General features: G+C 38.6%; 3 protein-coding genes across 3 annotated transcripts; 1 reads left to right on the forward strand and 2 right to left on the reverse strand.

Annotated features, from left to right (window-relative positions):
• Positions 1–1514: 1514 nt before the first annotated feature.
• Positions 1515–7952, reverse strand: LOC110058379 (transmembrane protein 65-like). The gene is made up of 7 exons (XM_020765027.2): positions 7168–7952; positions 5628–5672; positions 4685–4752; positions 4292–4346; positions 3607–3649; positions 3190–3295; positions 1515–2582 (listed from the first exon to the last, which is right to left on the reverse strand). The coding sequence occupies exons 1-7, from the start codon at positions 7388–7390 to the stop codon at positions 2475–2477; spliced, it is 648 nt and encodes a 215-aa protein (XP_020620686.1). The 5' UTR covers positions 7391–7952; the 3' UTR covers positions 1515–2474.
• A 944-nt stretch (positions 7953–8896) lies between these two features.
• Positions 8897–11955, forward strand: LOC110058369 (uncharacterized). The gene has a single exon (XM_020765014.2). The coding sequence runs from the start codon at positions 8939–8941 to the stop codon at positions 10928–10930; it is 1992 nt and encodes a 663-aa protein (XP_020620673.2). The 5' UTR covers positions 8897–8938; the 3' UTR covers positions 10931–11955.
• Positions 11956–12560: 605 nt separating this feature from the next.
• Positions 12561–15877, reverse strand: LOC110058378 (uncharacterized). Its single transcript, XM_020765026.2, has 2 exons — positions 15690–15877; positions 12561–13294 (listed from the first exon to the last, which is right to left on the reverse strand). The coding sequence occupies exons 1-2, from the start codon at positions 15860–15862 to the stop codon at positions 12778–12780; spliced, it is 690 nt and encodes a 229-aa protein (XP_020620685.2). The 5' UTR covers positions 15863–15877; the 3' UTR covers positions 12561–12777.
• Positions 15878–17340: the final 1463 nt, after the last annotated feature.

The raw sequence follows: 17340 nt of genomic DNA on the forward strand, positions 1-17340 counted from the left end.
AAAACTGGTCAAATGATAAAATGCTTATTGACTGAGTGAGGTCGGGCCGGACCATTTGGTTCTGGGTCCTGACCTCGAGCCAAAAATTTTCCTTTCTGGCCCTCCACTCAGTCAATAAGTACATTATAGTCTTCTTTCTGTAGCTCTTGTATACTAGCCGCCCGTTGAAAGGCTGGGGAATCCAAGGGTTCACATCCAGTACATCTTTGTTTGATTGCTCAAAGGAAGGTTTTTTCTAACCAATGGAGGTTCATTCATCATTCATGATTTCTTTTCCAGAAGTAAAATATACACGCAAGTTACTGCGAACGATAAAATAGACTCCTCAACCAAAACCAAAATGTATATCCACCCAGATCACGCGTTTTCCACGCAGATCCCGTGTTTTCCACCCATACCTCGTGTTTTCCACAGAGGCCCGGGACCCCGTATCCCGGGACTCCGGTGTCGCGTATTCCATCGACCCTTCCGGATTCCAGATGTCAGCTTTCGGACCCGGATTCTGATTTTGAATTAGTCAAGATTTTTGTTTCGGGATTCTGTGCTATAGGGTTACCCTTATATAAATTATCAGCATCACTGTATCGACATGTATCAAGAATAAGCTTACTTGAGCTAAGTTGAACTTTTCCTATAATTATTTCCAGTGAATACTGGATGATAATACTGGGGACGCTGCGTGTTGCCTATACAGAGCAAATCCAACAACGTTTGCCTCCCTACGAGTTGCTCTGGCATAGGCAGCTGAAGGGAGACGACAGAGAACACAGGCCCGGGAAACGCGCAGAAGGACGAGTCTTTGAACGAAACATTTCATAACAAAAAGTGTTTACTACAGAATACAGGTTTTTTTTTTCATGCAAATCAAACTAATCTTCGTGTGAAAGGTTTTGCACGAAGACTCGTTTTGAAACAGAGGCACAAGGTAACTCGGAAATGGCCTATTTCCGGCCCTAGTCTCCACACGAAGACAAGGAACTAAAGAGTTTAATGAAGTCAAAAAGTTGAAACCTAACAAGACGAATTTCATTGACAGAAACCTAAATGTAATGATGTAGTTTTGCCAAAAATTACTATATGTGTACCAGAGCTATAAAAGGGCAATATAAATATCATGGGTCAAATTCACTTACACAGCACCCACAAGGTTGTGTCAGAACTTTGCAACTTTTGTCGACGGCTATCAAAATAATCGCAAAAATCCAATCACAGTTTGTTCTCGCTTTGGCTTCGTGTACGAGCGAAGGTCCTGGGTTCTACGTCATGGAGCGAGGAAGCAGTGGTTCAGTGCGCGTGACCGAGTGACATGGCGCAGAAGAATTTCCGCCTATTACCCCCCACCTCCCCCCCCTCCAACCGGGGGATCATGGATACAAGTCAAAGTCAAGTACGAGCGAAGGTAGTCAGTCATAATTCACTACCGTTTTGATAAAAAATGCAGTAACATTAGGTTATCATGTCCCTTTAACGGTGTTCCACTGTACATGAATACTATACAGAACCAAACAAGTATATTTACGGTTGTATAATAATTTATTATCATTACGTTTTTCCCTCACCACGTAAAAGTAATTTTGAATTGTTAGACTCCATTGCCAGCCGCTGTTCACGAAAGTAGCCCGCACTTCTTCCCCCGGAACTCTTTTCGGTGAGGAATGTAGAAATCGAACCTAGTGAAACTTTGCATAATTATGCATTTTGCAGTTGAACATGCAAGACGCTCACTACATCAGGCTCTCTAAGAATAAGGACCAGTGGTAATTGCTCAGCATTTTCAAGGCTCGGTTCAGCCTCTTTCCAGCTGTTCTGGACAGTTCTAGAATATTCTGACATTGCTGGATTCATTTCACGCGATACGAAACGGACAGGGGAGAAGAAAGTTACAGGACTTGTGCCACAACCAACATTGCTTGTACAAGATAAAACATGTAAAACAGTCGCCAAAATGATAAATGCAATTTGACACAAATAAAAGGAGACATTTCCCTACAGAGCTCAAATAATCCCACTTGAAAATATCACAGGATAAAAAGATATTTTACATTGGTATGCAAAGTACAACGAGAAAGAATAAGCCATGCTGGATAATGAAGATTGTACAAAAAAAAAAAAAAACTCACAGGCGAGTGATTTTAATACAAGTTCTTTGACTGTTGTTCTAAAATATTTTAAAATTAAGTGGCTTATTTAACAAATAGACTTATGCCACTTAAAATTATTTCTATGCGTGCCACCTTACATGTAAAAAATAATATATAGAGGATATTGCATGGTGACACGAAGATATGGGTTTTATTTTGAATGGTAAAAAATGCCACTACCGAACAGCTGCATGGGGTCATAATTTAAGAAAATTTAGTTGGTAGTAAGAGCCATCATGGAGAAGCAGCCATTAATTACCGGTACTGGCATATATTATGGGAGTTTTAAAAATAACGACAGCATAATAATCATGATTGACAGTTATTTCACTGCTAGCTTTTACTGCTAACAGGTATTTCTTCATGTTCTTCTTTGCTTCTATAAAAGAGCAGTGGAAACATACCAATGAAACATCCTACAACAATTCCCAAAGCTCTTCCCTACAAGATACAAGAGCACACAAAAAATCACCTTTAATGCCTGCAAAATTGTCCCATTCTCTTCCCCAGCAACAAAGAAGCATGAATGACAATGACAATTATGATCTAGAAAGTAGACACTAGCGGAGTAATTAGATGACCGCTAACTAGAGAAGGAGAAGGAGGAGGAGGAGGATATAGAAAGCAGACACTAGTGGAGTAATAAGATGGCTGCTTACTAGAGCATTCCAAGATAACAATAAACACTGGGAATGCAAAAACCACTGTTGTTCTGTAAAAAGATTTTGTAAGTTTTGCTTCATTGCCTTATGCCATGCCAGGATAATGGCGCTATATACTGTGTTACATTTTCAAACAGAGTTTTAAGAAGGCGTTAGTAAGTAGCGCTGTCCTCTTACAGGATTGTCTTTTAAGAGAGCTTCCACAATGGTTTCTTGTAGCTGATCGTCTTAGTAGAGGCAACCATTAGCTGGTGGACAACTTGGAGAATGCCTCTCTTAATCTCCTTGTCAATTTTTCCTTCGCAGCACTCCTCAGCTATAATTCAATTACCTGGAAGAGGGTTAAAGTGAGTTAAATAATTACTGGTATCACGTATTTGACTTACCATGTTTGTTACAAATCTCGTCCGTGGCATTTCTGTTTGTTTTGAACTGAGGTTAGGGCTTTCGTATCCCAGTCTATTTGTTGCTGCTTCAACATAATGAGCGAGGCTGCATTAAAATAAAACACTGTTATCATAAATCTCTCCTAAACCCTTGCTAAAGTAACCTTACAAAACCACATTTAAAAATATGACACATTTGGTTTCTTGCTGCTGTTTTAGTTTGTAGTTGTATTTCATTTTGTTACAACCTTTGTTAGGGTACAGTGTCTTAAGTAATAGTGATCCTGACCAAAGACAGAACCCTAACTCATCAACCTGATCTAAGCATGACTATTCCACTTTGCCCCCTTCTTCCCACCATATGAAAAGTATAATGCTCAAAAATAACATACATGTATGATTACAAATAATTTTTACCCTATTCCAGAGACATCAGACACAATGTTCCCAAGAGCAGCAGCTGAAACCAAAATTGGAAATCAGATTCATTTACGTGTACTCTAGAAATAACTCAAGGTTTGTAACAAGGATCCCACCAAGTTGGCTTATTACTGTAAATTGCAGATACACTATAAAATGGGGTTTACTTTTTCCTATCTTTAACACCTTCTAGGTTTGCATGTTGAAGTTTGAACTTCTGTAAACCCTCACATTGCTTACTTACGTCACATTGTGGAACACTTCTAGTAGAGTCTTGTGGCAATGAATCAAGCATTTCTTTTACATATTGGTTGAGGTACAGTCATGTATCTCTTTCTTCATATAATTATTTGATCAAAAAGTTGGTTGAGTTTATGATGTCATCACTTCACTAAAACTTGAACTTAGGGTAGGGGTGGGTGGGTTCAAACTAAAAAAAACCCAAGGTTCCTTGGAAGGGGTATGAATATTTTCTGGAACAACACACTGTATGACTAAAAAACAAGAAGTCCAAATTTTTTAACAGCTAATTTGGAGATACACTGTATGGCAGCTGTATTATCATATCCACTGAAGACTGGCAAATAAAACCTTCCCTTCTTAATGGATTATCATCATTCTATGATTAGCCTTTATGTTAACGCTACACAATGAATTAAAATGGCAAACAGAGCCATCAAACCTGCCATTGTTGAAATCCCTAGAGTCATTCCAATTGTTAAATCTATGTATTCTCCCTAAAAATGAGAAGGATTGCAGTTTTCTTAAACTTGAGCTTATCTTATCTAGACATCTTTTCAGATTATACACCACATACATGTGCACTTCCTGTCTCTTTTAAGCCCTCTCTTTAATAAGCCTCACCCCCCCCCCCCCAACCCAGGCTGCCACACCCTGCTAACACTTTGACAAGTTAAAAAGCTTCCCTTTCCAACACCATAATCTGCATGAGGCTTTGTTGTATTGCACCAGCTCTGCTCACTTTAACATCACAACAGTGCACTCTGCACAAGAATACAGCACAAGAAAAGAATACACAGATGAATGAGAACAAACTGCTTTAATCAATACTCACTGCTATGATCATGATGGCGTTATCTAAGAATCCAAACCCAACAAATGGAATCGCATTATGGAAGGCAACTGATGAGAGAAAACCCAAGAATATGTCAGAGATACATGTATCAGAGGAGCCACACACTCTGATGGCTACACTCAGCTAGTCATGCATACCTTGTGCAGCTGCAGGAAAATATCCATACATGTACCCATCCCCAGGAGGGTCATTGGAAAGGGAGAGGAGAGTTTCACAAGCCAATCAGTTTTCAAAGGAAACTGTGAAGCTAAACAGTTAAAACAGGAATTTCCAGAAGGATTGGGGAAGGGAACCAAGATCTTTCATCTTGTATTATACAAGATGGTATATCCAAGAAGGTGGACTTAATGGCATCTTATGAAGTCAGATGACATCATACCCAAAAATGTACATGTATGTCACCTTGTAGAGCAAGAAACACTCAATAATGCAAAAAACAAAATTACAGTGAAAACCCAGGGCTTGGATCCATCCACCCCTCCATGTACTGCGATAGGGTTACAAGTTTGCATGTACATGACTACGTCCAAGGTTAAAATTATGAATTATAATTATTAGATCACTGATAGCACTTTCCTTATCTCTATCTTAAATTTACGTGTACACGCTATCACAATGTGCAGAGAGAGTGGCCCCAGGAGTTAGTGGATTCTAAGTCAGGCAAGTGGATTTTATCCTTCACTGATACCCCACCACAGAATCTCTGGGCTATCAGATACGACTTGCTTTAATTTGCAAGCTTTGAGAGAGTGTGAAGACAAACTTGTGTTTTCTCTGGACAATTTGCATAAATAATTGATATAGGCCTGGCAGTATGTTCAGCATGAAATAACCTTACAGTATGTTGTTCCACCCCCAGGCCCGAGTTATAATTTTAAATAATTAAACTAATATAAATATTGATTGACCTGAACTAAGTTACCTAGTCTCAATTGTTTCACTGAAGGAGGAGCTGTGCTTTTGTTTCCTATTTGATCCAAGAAAGGTAGTAAAATTCATCAGCCAAAATACGGCAATCAAGCTAGTCTATCTATCAATAGCCTAGTCAAATACAGACCTACATGAATTACATGTATTACATGTACAGTGTAAATTAACACATTTGAACAAGACCAGGGGAATCCAATCGATGGAAATCGATGATCAGAAAACCAATCGATCGATCAATATCAATCGATAAAATTAGTTAATTGGTACCGATTGGTATCGGTAAATTGATGATCAATCAATAACCACACAAAAACCGTTCACTGATTGCTATCGATTGGCACAGCAACCTTGAACTGTCAGACATCACGCATACTACCTGTCCGATCATCAACCATTTGTAGAAAGCCCTAGAGACGAAATTGGTAAAACAATAGACCATTTTACAGTTGTCTGCTCAGTGACCTGGCCTTTGGATGGCAGTGAGGCTGGAGTTGACCTTGTTTTGATACAGACCTCACTGCTGTTGTCATGCAAATGCACCTAGTTAGCATCAGAGCAACTTGTTTTACACAACAAAAGCAGTAAGGTCTGTAACAAAACAAGGTCAACTCCAGCCTCGCAGCCATCCAAAGGTCAGGTCACTGAGCAGACAACTATAAAATAGCCTATTCGGATCCAGTCTTCTCAACACATAGGATATGCCCCAATGGCCCATCACTTACTACTATGATGAAAAAAAGGAACATCTTTATTATCCTTTGCTGCATATTTTATTTCTTTTAGACACAATTGACACCTTCATAGATTTTTTAGTTTGTATGTACATGTAATCTTTGTTTTAAGCATGATTAGGTTCATTATTGTCGGGCTAGGCATTGTTCCTTTATTCATTTTTTTTGCAGCAACTCATTTTACTGTTGTTGGCAATTTTACTGTTTGCAAAAGTACAATTTCTGTTACCAGAATTTTTCTGTGAAGGCACGATGTAACCACTTTCCATGTCTGCACCTTTTAAATAGTTTTCCACTATTGGATAAGGTTTTCAAACTTCTAACTTTTCTGCTTTTGTAACGTTTCCATGGGATACGTGTGGATAGGAGGCAAGAACGGGAACAAACTTTTGAGTTGTTACAGGAAAATGGACACCTGTGGACGGGGGGGTTAAAGATAGTATTGTTCTCCTGTTAACGTTCAAAGCATTAAAATGAAATGTGTTTACAATTACTGCATTCAAAGATGTGATATTTATGTGCCAATATATTCCGTCAATCTGCAACAATCGATACCAATCGATATCAATTTATCTATTTATTGTTATTGAAAATCAATACCAATTGATAACCACATGAATCTTCGCCATCGATTGGTCATAGATTATCAATATCCATCGATTAATTGATATCGATTGGTATTGATTGATATCGATTGTCCTCAATTATCGATTAGACACCCCGGGATAAGGGGGCCAAACTCGTGGGCATGGCTAATAAACTCTCCGAATTTTTTTTTCTGTTTTAGACCCTGTCACTTACCTATATCTTGATCATGAATTCTCAGCGCTTCTCGAAGCAGGAAGCGCTCCTCTTCGTGTAAAGAAGCCACGAAAACATCCGCACAAAGAGGTGTCGTAAACACACTTATACCGCCGCCTTTACCCCGGTATATCCTTCGACATGGCGCTGTCATGGAAGCTCGCTTAAACCACCGCAATGCACAAGATATATCTGCTATTCCAGCTCGGCAACAACGATACATATTCAGCCTTATTCACCCTAACTATTGGAAACTGTTCACTCGTTGATCAGTGTGCCCTTGATATACGCTGTATTATAGTGTCCTGGCATCTTTTATTGTGTCGTGAACAATAAAAAGACATTACAATAAGTCGTATATGCATTCCATACTGACTCTGAATCAGCTGTTCTCAAAATATCGCAGGCTTCTCAGTGAGCAGTTCGTCCGCAAGAGATCTAGGAACGAGAGCGGTCTTCAAGGGGACAAAAAAAATAGGTCCGAAATGCGTACATGTGTGGCTTACGAGTCCACTTGCAACATCTAATGGAAGTTAAACTGAAGGGAAAAATATGAGCTGGAAGTAGGTAATAAGTAGTCTATTTGGATTAAATTTACCATAACTTACATTGAAAACTTAATTCTGGACATTGGAAGAAGTAACTGTCTGGATATCGCGCGCTCAGAGGGGAAGTATGGAGTTACAATACCTTTCTAGAGATGAACACTTTTCAATATGATGGTCAATAAAAAAAAAAAATAAAAAAAATCAGCATTGAAACTCTTATATATTGCCTTTGGTGTACAAATGGTTAGCAGCAATACTGTTTGCCTGAGAAGTAAGTGACAGGGTTCGTACACGTTTTCAGGCCAAAAATTCAAGGACTTTCCAGGACCCTACTTTGAAATTTCAAGGGCTTTTCATTTGTGTTGAAAGCTATGTTTTGAGAATAAACACGTGGACATGCAGAAACGCCAGACAACGAGAGCTTGAAAACACGTGCAAACCAGACATTCGCTGTGCATTTGTGGCGCAATGGACATGCGTGAGAGTAAGGAGAGAGCACAAGGAACACAAAACGAGTGTTTTTGCACATTTTGTAAGCACTTCGAGAACTGTATACCATTTGTTTTCACTGCCTTTCATTTACTTTAAAACTTGTAAGTGTTTACATTTTCGATCCCGTCCAATAAAAAATGAAGTACTTTCAAGGACAACCAATTTCAAGTACTTTCAAGGCCCTTGAAATAGGACTGCTGAATTTAAATGGTCTTTAAAGACGCGTATGAACCCAGAATTGAAAATATTAGAGTAAACTACATGTTATTACTAAATTTGTTGAAATTTACTACTTGCCAAACAGTTAAACTGTGTACCTTGTTGTACTCAGGTTGTTTTGTTTGGAAATTCAATCCAGTTTCTACGTGCCTTTAAAAATATGTACCTTTGCTGTAATATAGTGGCCTGCGTGGCAGGCGTAAACGGGTAAGGGTAGGGAGGGCACTTTCACACCAATCCCTCAGTAGCTATTCCCACTCAAAATTAGGCGTGGGGTTTGGGAAAGAGAACATGGAATGACGATGAAATTGCAGGTGTCCAAGGTCTAACTTTTGATGAAGGAAGCGTTATCAATTTTTTCTTTCCGGATGAAAGGACACTACAGACACCGTAAGTTATTCCGGGACAGAGAATTTAAATTGCTGGATGGAACCGCGACCTTCCGTTGAAAAGAAAAACAATTAAAGGCGCGGTAACAAAGCAAAGACATCACTTCCGCGTTTGGAATAGCAATGGCTTCTCCGTGTGTAGTGAAGGATTCAGCGGGCGAGTACTTTTGTATTTTTGAACAAGCTTGTGAAGCATACCTGAACAGACTCTGGCCTGACTGGAAGACAAGTGATCGAACATACATGTTCCCTCCAGCTTTCCCCTTTCGCTACACAGCTCCGACTGGTGCCGCATCTGGTGCTGTTGGAATAAGCAAGTCTGAGGAACTCGACATCAAGGGCGATTCTGCCGAGTTGCTGATCTTTCGGTCCCTCGATAAGTATGGGAGAGAAACGAATCAGCCAATGGTCGTTATCACAAAATTTGAATTTCAAGAATTCATTGACGAAGTTCTCCTACAAAACCTCCCAGGCGATTATGTTCAATCTTTGTTTGCCGATCTCAGCCAAACGGATCTCTCTCGAGAAATCGATTTTCTCGTTTTTCACCGGCGTATTGGTGTCATTCTCATTGAAGTAAAAGCAACAGAGAAGTTCAAAACCAATCGATATCTTGATGCGAAGAGACAACTTCAAGTTGGAGAAAAATTCGTTCAAGCGCTCATGAAAGCAAAGGGAATAGACGTCCCTGTTTACAAAGTCGTTGCAATGCCAAATGTAATCGACGAGGGTCGCAGTGTTAAAGATTACATTGATCTCCGAAAGATTCATCTAGGTACAAAAGATGATGGTGAGGATGACAATTTACAACATTTCGAGCTGTGGTGGAAAGATCATTTCACCAAGATGTCTTTCGAGCAAGACGCGGAAAAGCTCTTGAGCCTGATTTCCATATTTGTGGGTCAGAGAGCTGCAATAAGCGCCACAACCCAAATACTTAGTGCAGTGTTTAAAACCATTGATGAGCAAAGTTTTCTTGACAAAAGCTACAAAAAAATGACAAGAAAGGGAGCTTGTGGATCTCCTGTGGTGGTAAGGCCAACTGATACGACCGGTCTGAGCATTCTGGCGAAACAGTTTATGTTCTTAAACATAGAGCAACTAGGGATTTGGGAGGGACCGTTACACCAGTTCTTTTGCGGCGCCCCAGGAAGTGGGAAAACGATTTTACTCCAACACAAAGCGTTGGAATGTGCGAAGAAGAATGAAAAGGTGCTTATACTTGTGCCGCCACCACTTGATAAGCTCTACAATGAATTCTTCACAAGAAACGAGATTACCAACGGAATTATTACAATCGTAACATATGACAACCTAAGTGATTTTCTCTCTATGGCCCCGGAAGTACCAATTAATCTGTTCCATATCTTTGCTGATGAATTTCAAATACTGCTTAACACGAATGAAACCTTACTGGGCTCGTTCAGAGAATTCTTGGTCCGTTATCAAAGCAGTCTCTTCTATCAGTGGATTACTTATGACGTCAATCAGTTGTTATTGGTGAATGAGGTGTTTGGAATGAAACGAACCAAAGTGAATATTTCAAGCTTTCTCACCGAGCTCTGTGAAAGGCAAAACTTTATTCATGCATCGAGCCTCATGACCGTTATGAGATGCACCTCAGAAGTTTACGATTTTCTACAGCGTTTCCTGAAGTTTTCATTTGGTGAACAGCCAGGCGGATCTGGAATCGCCCAGCGGTACTGGCATCATCCAGTTCATCTTGGACACCACGTTTGTGGACCCCAAGTGATTGTGGAGGGGAAAATAGGTTATGGATCACGTGAAGAACGATTCGTCGACTGTTCCAAGATCATCAAGAACGAGATCAATGAATGGGCAAAGAAAGAGGATGGATTCTTGTATCGTAAAATCGCTATCCTGGTGGCTGCTCCAGGGTGGATCGAAGATCTCTCTCCCTACATGATTCAGGAAGGAATCCCAGTTTGTCGCATTGGAGACAGAGAAAATGCAGTCGTTTTGGATTATGCAGATTACGCGCGATCGTACGAGTGGTCTGTTGTTATTGCAATTTGTGGCCACTTGAAAGCCATGCAGAACTACATCCCAGCATCAAGGGCTGTGACCCGATTACTAGTTCTTTGGTGGAAGTAATGGCTAACACGACCTGCCCTCTTCGACTTGTGTCCTTTCTAAGAAGGAACAAGGCATTTGTGTTTAGGTATTATTGACTGGCCTGTTACTGAAAAGTCTGTCTTGATCAATGTAGAAAACAGTGGACACTTGTAACTTCTGCAAAAAACAAACAAACAAACAATAAAAGCTCCTAGGGGACAAATGGAAATGGAAGTAATGCAGGGAATAGAAATGGAATGGAAATGGAAGCAGAAATGGAATTAATGCAGGGATTTTGCTATTTAAAATTTCTCATTGCTATTTTAAAGACAACATTTTGCTTCATTGTATTATTGTATGCAAAAGTGTAATATCTTTTAATAATACTTTTTTACATATTTTTCAAAATGGTCTGAGTTACTGCAGTGCTTTACTTTGTGATTTCTGACACATCTCTTAAACCAGAAAATCAGTGCACTGAATCAGTGAATTCATACATGTTTGATTACTAAGCTGACACATTTCCAAACATGACCAGGCCCCTTTCTCCAAAGTCCTGGTAACTTATTAATATTTATTATTAATGGGAATAATTTTGGCAACCTTGTTCCCAGGGTCCTCTCTCTGAGGTAGAGAGAGGATCCTGGGAACAAGGTAGTAATTTGTGTAAGGGATGAATTTTGTTAAAATTTGAGTGTGAAATGGGATCACAAGCCCATGGAACCTATGCTCTACACAAATATTTTTCAAAAATTATTAAATCAAGAGACTGTTTCCTCATTTTTGTACCAACCTCCATCTTTACACCGCAGGTCTGTCGCAAGACTTTCAACATAGATAACACAGGTCTTGTGAGAGCTAAAGGTACAAACCTCTACCTAGAGGCCCACTGGAGAGCTGTAATTTAACAATTATTCCACAAGCATGCATTGGATGGCGAGATGATAGACAGCCAAAAGGCACATAGTGCCAAGTTGGTTATGACTGGAATAATTCGTAACTAATAACACCCCCAAAATATTGCCAACTAACATAAAACAAAAATAAAAATGCATCAAAATAGACATGGAGTGTACAAAATGCTTATCACATGTTCATACTTGCCGCTACTGGGGCCATGAGAAAAGTTAATGGCGATGCTAGTTTTCAGCTCCTCCTTAAACCACTCCTGCTTGATGGTACGAATGAGCTTGACTAGTCTTTTAATAGGTAGACATGACAATATCCCCACCTTGTTTATCAAATTAATATTTGTGCCTAAAAAGCTTGTGTTTGTTGGGTCAGATACATGAGTATGAAATTACAAATTAAAGAGAGTCGGGTATGGCTATTAATGAACTCACCACAAAAACTTCTTTGCAACATTCAAATAATTTTTGTAACATTTACCTTATCAAAAAACATTATTTTTTGTCTCTTTCCTTTAATTCACTCACTTTAATTACCTGGCTTAATATTTTCATGTCCCAAATTATGGTAAACATTCAACGGAAATTATTTTTCCAACTAACAGTACTTTTTCAATTTCGGGATAAAACCTAGACAAGGCAAGTGCCTCATCTAGCCTGTTGCTGGCTCTAACAATGTTTCGTAGAGGTATCACCACCTACAAAGATTTTTAATTTGATACGTGGTTCAAAACTTAACAACAAGGAGCAGAAAACGATAATTAATCTACAGTTTATATTTATTGCAAAGTTGTTTCTCAACTTTTAAATTATTTTATTAATGAAATAACTAATTATGAATGTTAAGGCACACATTATTGTCAAAACAGTTAGTCTACTTTGAACTCTTTTGCTACCTTAAGAATCAATGGGCAAAAACACATGCAATAGAAAAAGATCTTACATACAAGAGTATAGCTGAATTCAGATTACGCAAAGCTATGTATACATCATTTCAGCCATAGCTGACATAGGCTTTGGAAAATACAGAAGCTGATCAAAATATGCTGCCAACTCTTCAGGTGTTGTGTCATCAAATTTCATTCCTGCATGTCTCTGTACATTTGCACACTCTAATCGTCTATGCTGCCTGCTACAATCAGCTGCCATCTCCCTGGATTGAAAGTAAGGCTTTTGCTCAACTTTACTCTCTTTATTGGCATTACATAGGCTGGTGCTCTTAGCTGAAGGTGATTTATTGCATTCCAATTCACTGTCACTTAGCGAGTCTCTTTGGTCTTTTAAAGTTCCTTCATTTCTTAATTCAAGGCTCATTTTGCGTCTCCTTCGTCTGATACCACGAGCTTGATTCTTGTTGACCATTGTTGAAGCTTGTTGATTCTTGTAGATAAACATTGGCTCCCTGAGGATTTGTCTTGCGATCTGTTTGCTTCCTTTGTCTCTGTTTCTTAAGTTGTTGAGAACTCCAAGTCGTGCTTTCCTATGAAGCCTTTTGCTATGAAGAAAAAAAAAAACAATAACCTCACGTAGGCTGTAGATAAAGAGAAAACTGTCAATTCTGAGATTTATCTTCAGATACATGTACTCCAAAATTCTCCAAACTGGCACTGAAGAAAGATATGCTCACCAGTAAGGAGAACGGACATTTCCACATTGCTACTGAAAGGTTTTCCATAGTGAGGCTATCTATTGTAAGAAAACCTTGTATAGATTTCAATATTTCAATTCTTTGTGTAATTTTGTATTACTGCGGCTCAGTAGTTATATATGTTAGCATGAATGTGTAACAAATTTGTTTGGCTAACAAAACAAACAATGTTTTGAGACTTTTTACTAGTGAGCATTATCGTGACTACTAAATGCATAGTTATCCTTTTTATGAGTGAAAACTGATTATTTTTGGGTGCGTGAATTCTGAGACTCACTTGCCCAATTGGCAAATGAATCTCAAATGATCCTTCCATTAACACTGGTACAGGATAAACATATGTGCACTGAACAAGAGAAAGAAGAAAGTCATTAAAGTGGTACTATGACAAAAATCGGATCTTTCCTATCTAAGCCCTTTTAAAACACAGACAAGTAGTCTGTACGAGAAGAAAAATGCTGTTTACTATTTTCAAATGTCTCTTTTTGTTCCAGAGATATTCAAGTTTTTTAAGTATGCAAATTGGCTAAGAGATGACATCAAAAACTCAACTGCATTTTGATCAAATATGATGAACAGAAATATCTCACCCGATTTGAATGAGAAATGTTTGATTCTTGGCAGTACAATTCTATTAGAGGTACTCCACAATATGAACCTAACATTTTTGTTACCATGGCAACATTCTGGGTTCCAGACCTCCTGATATTAAAGGCTTTTCTGGCCACCTTTAGCGTTCTATATTGATATTACCAATGGCACCTGATCTGCATCATCCAGCAAGCATACAAATATGTTAGGTCAAGTTCATGCCCTTGTTTAATGTTTTTTGGACTGAAAATCACTAAAATATTGAAATCAGGTTCGAAGGGACTGGAAAAGAGTGGGTTGCCATGGGAACTGAAATTGTAACAGCCGTAGATGTGTTGCACGCAGAACTAATAGCCTGCCAAGTACCAATGGTTTCTGCTGCAAATTGACCAAGATAGCTCTATTTATTTGATGTAATTTATAGATTCTTAAATATTAGTGTAAATAATTTTTTAGGGTCCTTAAAGTAGATTTTTATTGTTGTCATCTTATTTTTATTGTTGTACTTATTTAAATTTAAGTTATTGTCTTTGAAAAGCCTCTTATAATTAGGGGAAAGTCGATAAAGTATGTATGTATGTATGTAATATTTGGTTGAGTGTTTGACGTCATCAGTCCTCTCATTTGCATGTATCACACATTTTTCAAACTAAATATCTCCGGCACCAATGCAGATATTTGCAAACGGTAAACAGCATTTTTAATCTTTTTTGGAATTCTATGTGATTAACCAAAATTCAAGGGGTAAAACTTTGATCATGGTACCACTTTAAAATAAACATTGATAAAAATTATTAATATAATTAATCTACTAAGAATTTTAGCCAGTCTTAATTTGTTTTCGAAGCTTTCCTATTTTAAGGTTTTGGGTCATTGCATCTTCATTTAAAAGATAACCATTTTTGATACAACCATTGGTAGCCACAGGGTTTCTTATCTGACTTTACAAAATCATATATGTTGATGACACAGCAAAAAAGGGTTTAAATTTAGAGGGTGAACTAAGTATTAAAATATGATCGGACAACTGAGTTTTGAATAAACAGACTGAAATTGAATTAAGTTAGCACTATTGGAAAGTGAAAACAAATTTATTTCTTCTTTTATCCTGGAATAACACCATCATGATGAAAAGACTTGCAAGGCTTCAAAACAACGAAGGGCAAAAGCAGTGAAGCTTACATGTATACTGTAATTACTTCCTGAAATGCCACTAATAATATAAAGTATATTTGCAATTATAGCTGCAACAGGAAAATACATGGATGATTTGTATCGAAGTGGCGATAGAATCTGCAACGTAGTTTAAAGCTTATAGAAGTCACTCTGAAAACACAATCAACTGCTGTTTCGTTTTATATTCGACAGAAAAATAAATAAGGCTATCCTACTGAAACTTAACCGAAAGTGTTGATGCAATCGACGTGACAATTGCAATTTACTTGGTAGAAGATTTTCACACCACATAACAGAGGTTGAATTAAAATATTAACCTTATTTTTGCCAAATTAGATGAAGTGAAAAGCATTCAATATCATAAACAAAACCTACTTTTATATAAGCTTGTTTCTCAATATCATCACGATTTTTGAAAGGTGAATTTTGAAAGGTGAATTTTGGGAACAACGGAAAGTCTACAGTAAATACTTACGGTCCATTGTCGACCCTGAGTTTCTTGAAAATCGTCTGTAGATCTTTCTCGGGGCCTTTTAGCTTGCTCTCACTGTTTTTGACTTGTCTTTCGCAAGCGTCATTCGGACAATCACACTCCTTGTCCGCCATGTTGTGTTTTGTTGGCAAGCACGTTTCTACTAATGACGTCATCTAAGCGACAATAGACCTGCGAGGGAGGGGATGGGAGGGCAACAACTACAGTATTCAGAATCGGAAGAACTGGGCCTACACCCACAGTCAGTTGCCAACAACGTTCGTAAAACCTTTATAGCCTTGTCCGTTTCCCATTAAGTGATAAATAGTTACTTCATTACTCTATTTTCGGGTTCTCAAAAGTTTCTGAAAATCATTTGGTGAAAAACACAAAATTAAAGTATCGGTGAGATTTGTTCTTATAGGCTTATTACGCCTTTGATGCATGGACAAAAGTTTTACGTGGCTTTCTCGAGTATTCCTATAATGATTTTAAATCAAATCAAGAAAAGTCAGGGATAAAATGCTCGGAAAACTTTGGAAGGAAAAAAAGTAGGGAAAACCCCCAAAAAGTAGGATGAAAATCGTTCAAATGGTGGCCTGCGAGCAGGCTCACCTTTGAGTCACACGCGCGAGCGGCGAAGAGCAAAGCGATCTGGCGGGAAGGAGTCTGGTGAAGAGGTGCCAAGAGTCTGGTGAAGAGGGGCCACTTTCTCGTCTCGCGGTTTCGCTGCTCGATTTCGCGCTTGCGGCTACGCCGCGCGCGCTTGTGCTCCAACCTGAGCCTGCTCGCGGGCTATTCAAATGGAGGTTACTGTGTTTATCCTTCTAATTGATTGATTGATTAATTGATTGATTCAAACTTTATCTATAAACGGTAAAAATTCCTTCAGCGCAATTAACGTATAATATATAAGACTGCCTAGCTAAACTAACTAATAATTAAGGCGGGGGTTAACATGAAGGCCATATTTTTGCTGGGTATTATGGTTTGAATGCAAATATCTCGTTCACGTTTCAAGGAGTGAAAAATCTCTCTACTCATTTCACATAGCTACGTTTTGGGCTGTTTTGTAAATTTTTTGGTGATTTTTGGGTATATTTGGGGATAAATAGTTTTTCTCAAAGGATTAGTAAAATTTATGGAAATAGGAAATTTTGAAGATTTGATGTTGTTTTAAAATTAGAATTTTAGCTGGGGAATATTCAGCCACGTGATGTGTAGTACATGTTATAATCCATGAAATATTTTCGCTCGCGCGCGATTGGTCTAAACACGTCACGTGACCGAATATTCCCCAGCTAAAACTGGGGAATAATCGAGAATATTCCCCAATTTTCAAAACTGCCGGTGTTGCGAAAAAGATTTGAAGGATAATGAACACAATGGCCTCCATTTGGCGCAAAAATATGCTCGGATATTTGTCCTTGGACATTTCTGTTCCTCAAAGCTCACAGATTTCCTCGAGCTACGCTCTCGGAAAACTGTTCGCTTCTCGGAACAGATAATGTCCACGGACAAATATCCTGGCATATTTTCGCGCCAAATGGAGGCTATTGTCTATATAGCTGATGTCAAACGGAAGCGCGTGCAACGACGATCATCGACTGTCGTGCGCCGTTTGACCAGGGTTTAAAGAACGGAATACTTTACA

Source organism: Orbicella faveolata, unplaced genomic scaffold (assembly GCF_042242905.1).
Source record: "Orbicella faveolata isolate gen_17 unplaced genomic scaffold, um_ofav_v1 contig_47, whole genome shotgun sequence".
NCBI lineage: Eukaryota > Metazoa > Cnidaria > Anthozoa > Scleractinia > Merulinidae > Orbicella > Orbicella faveolata.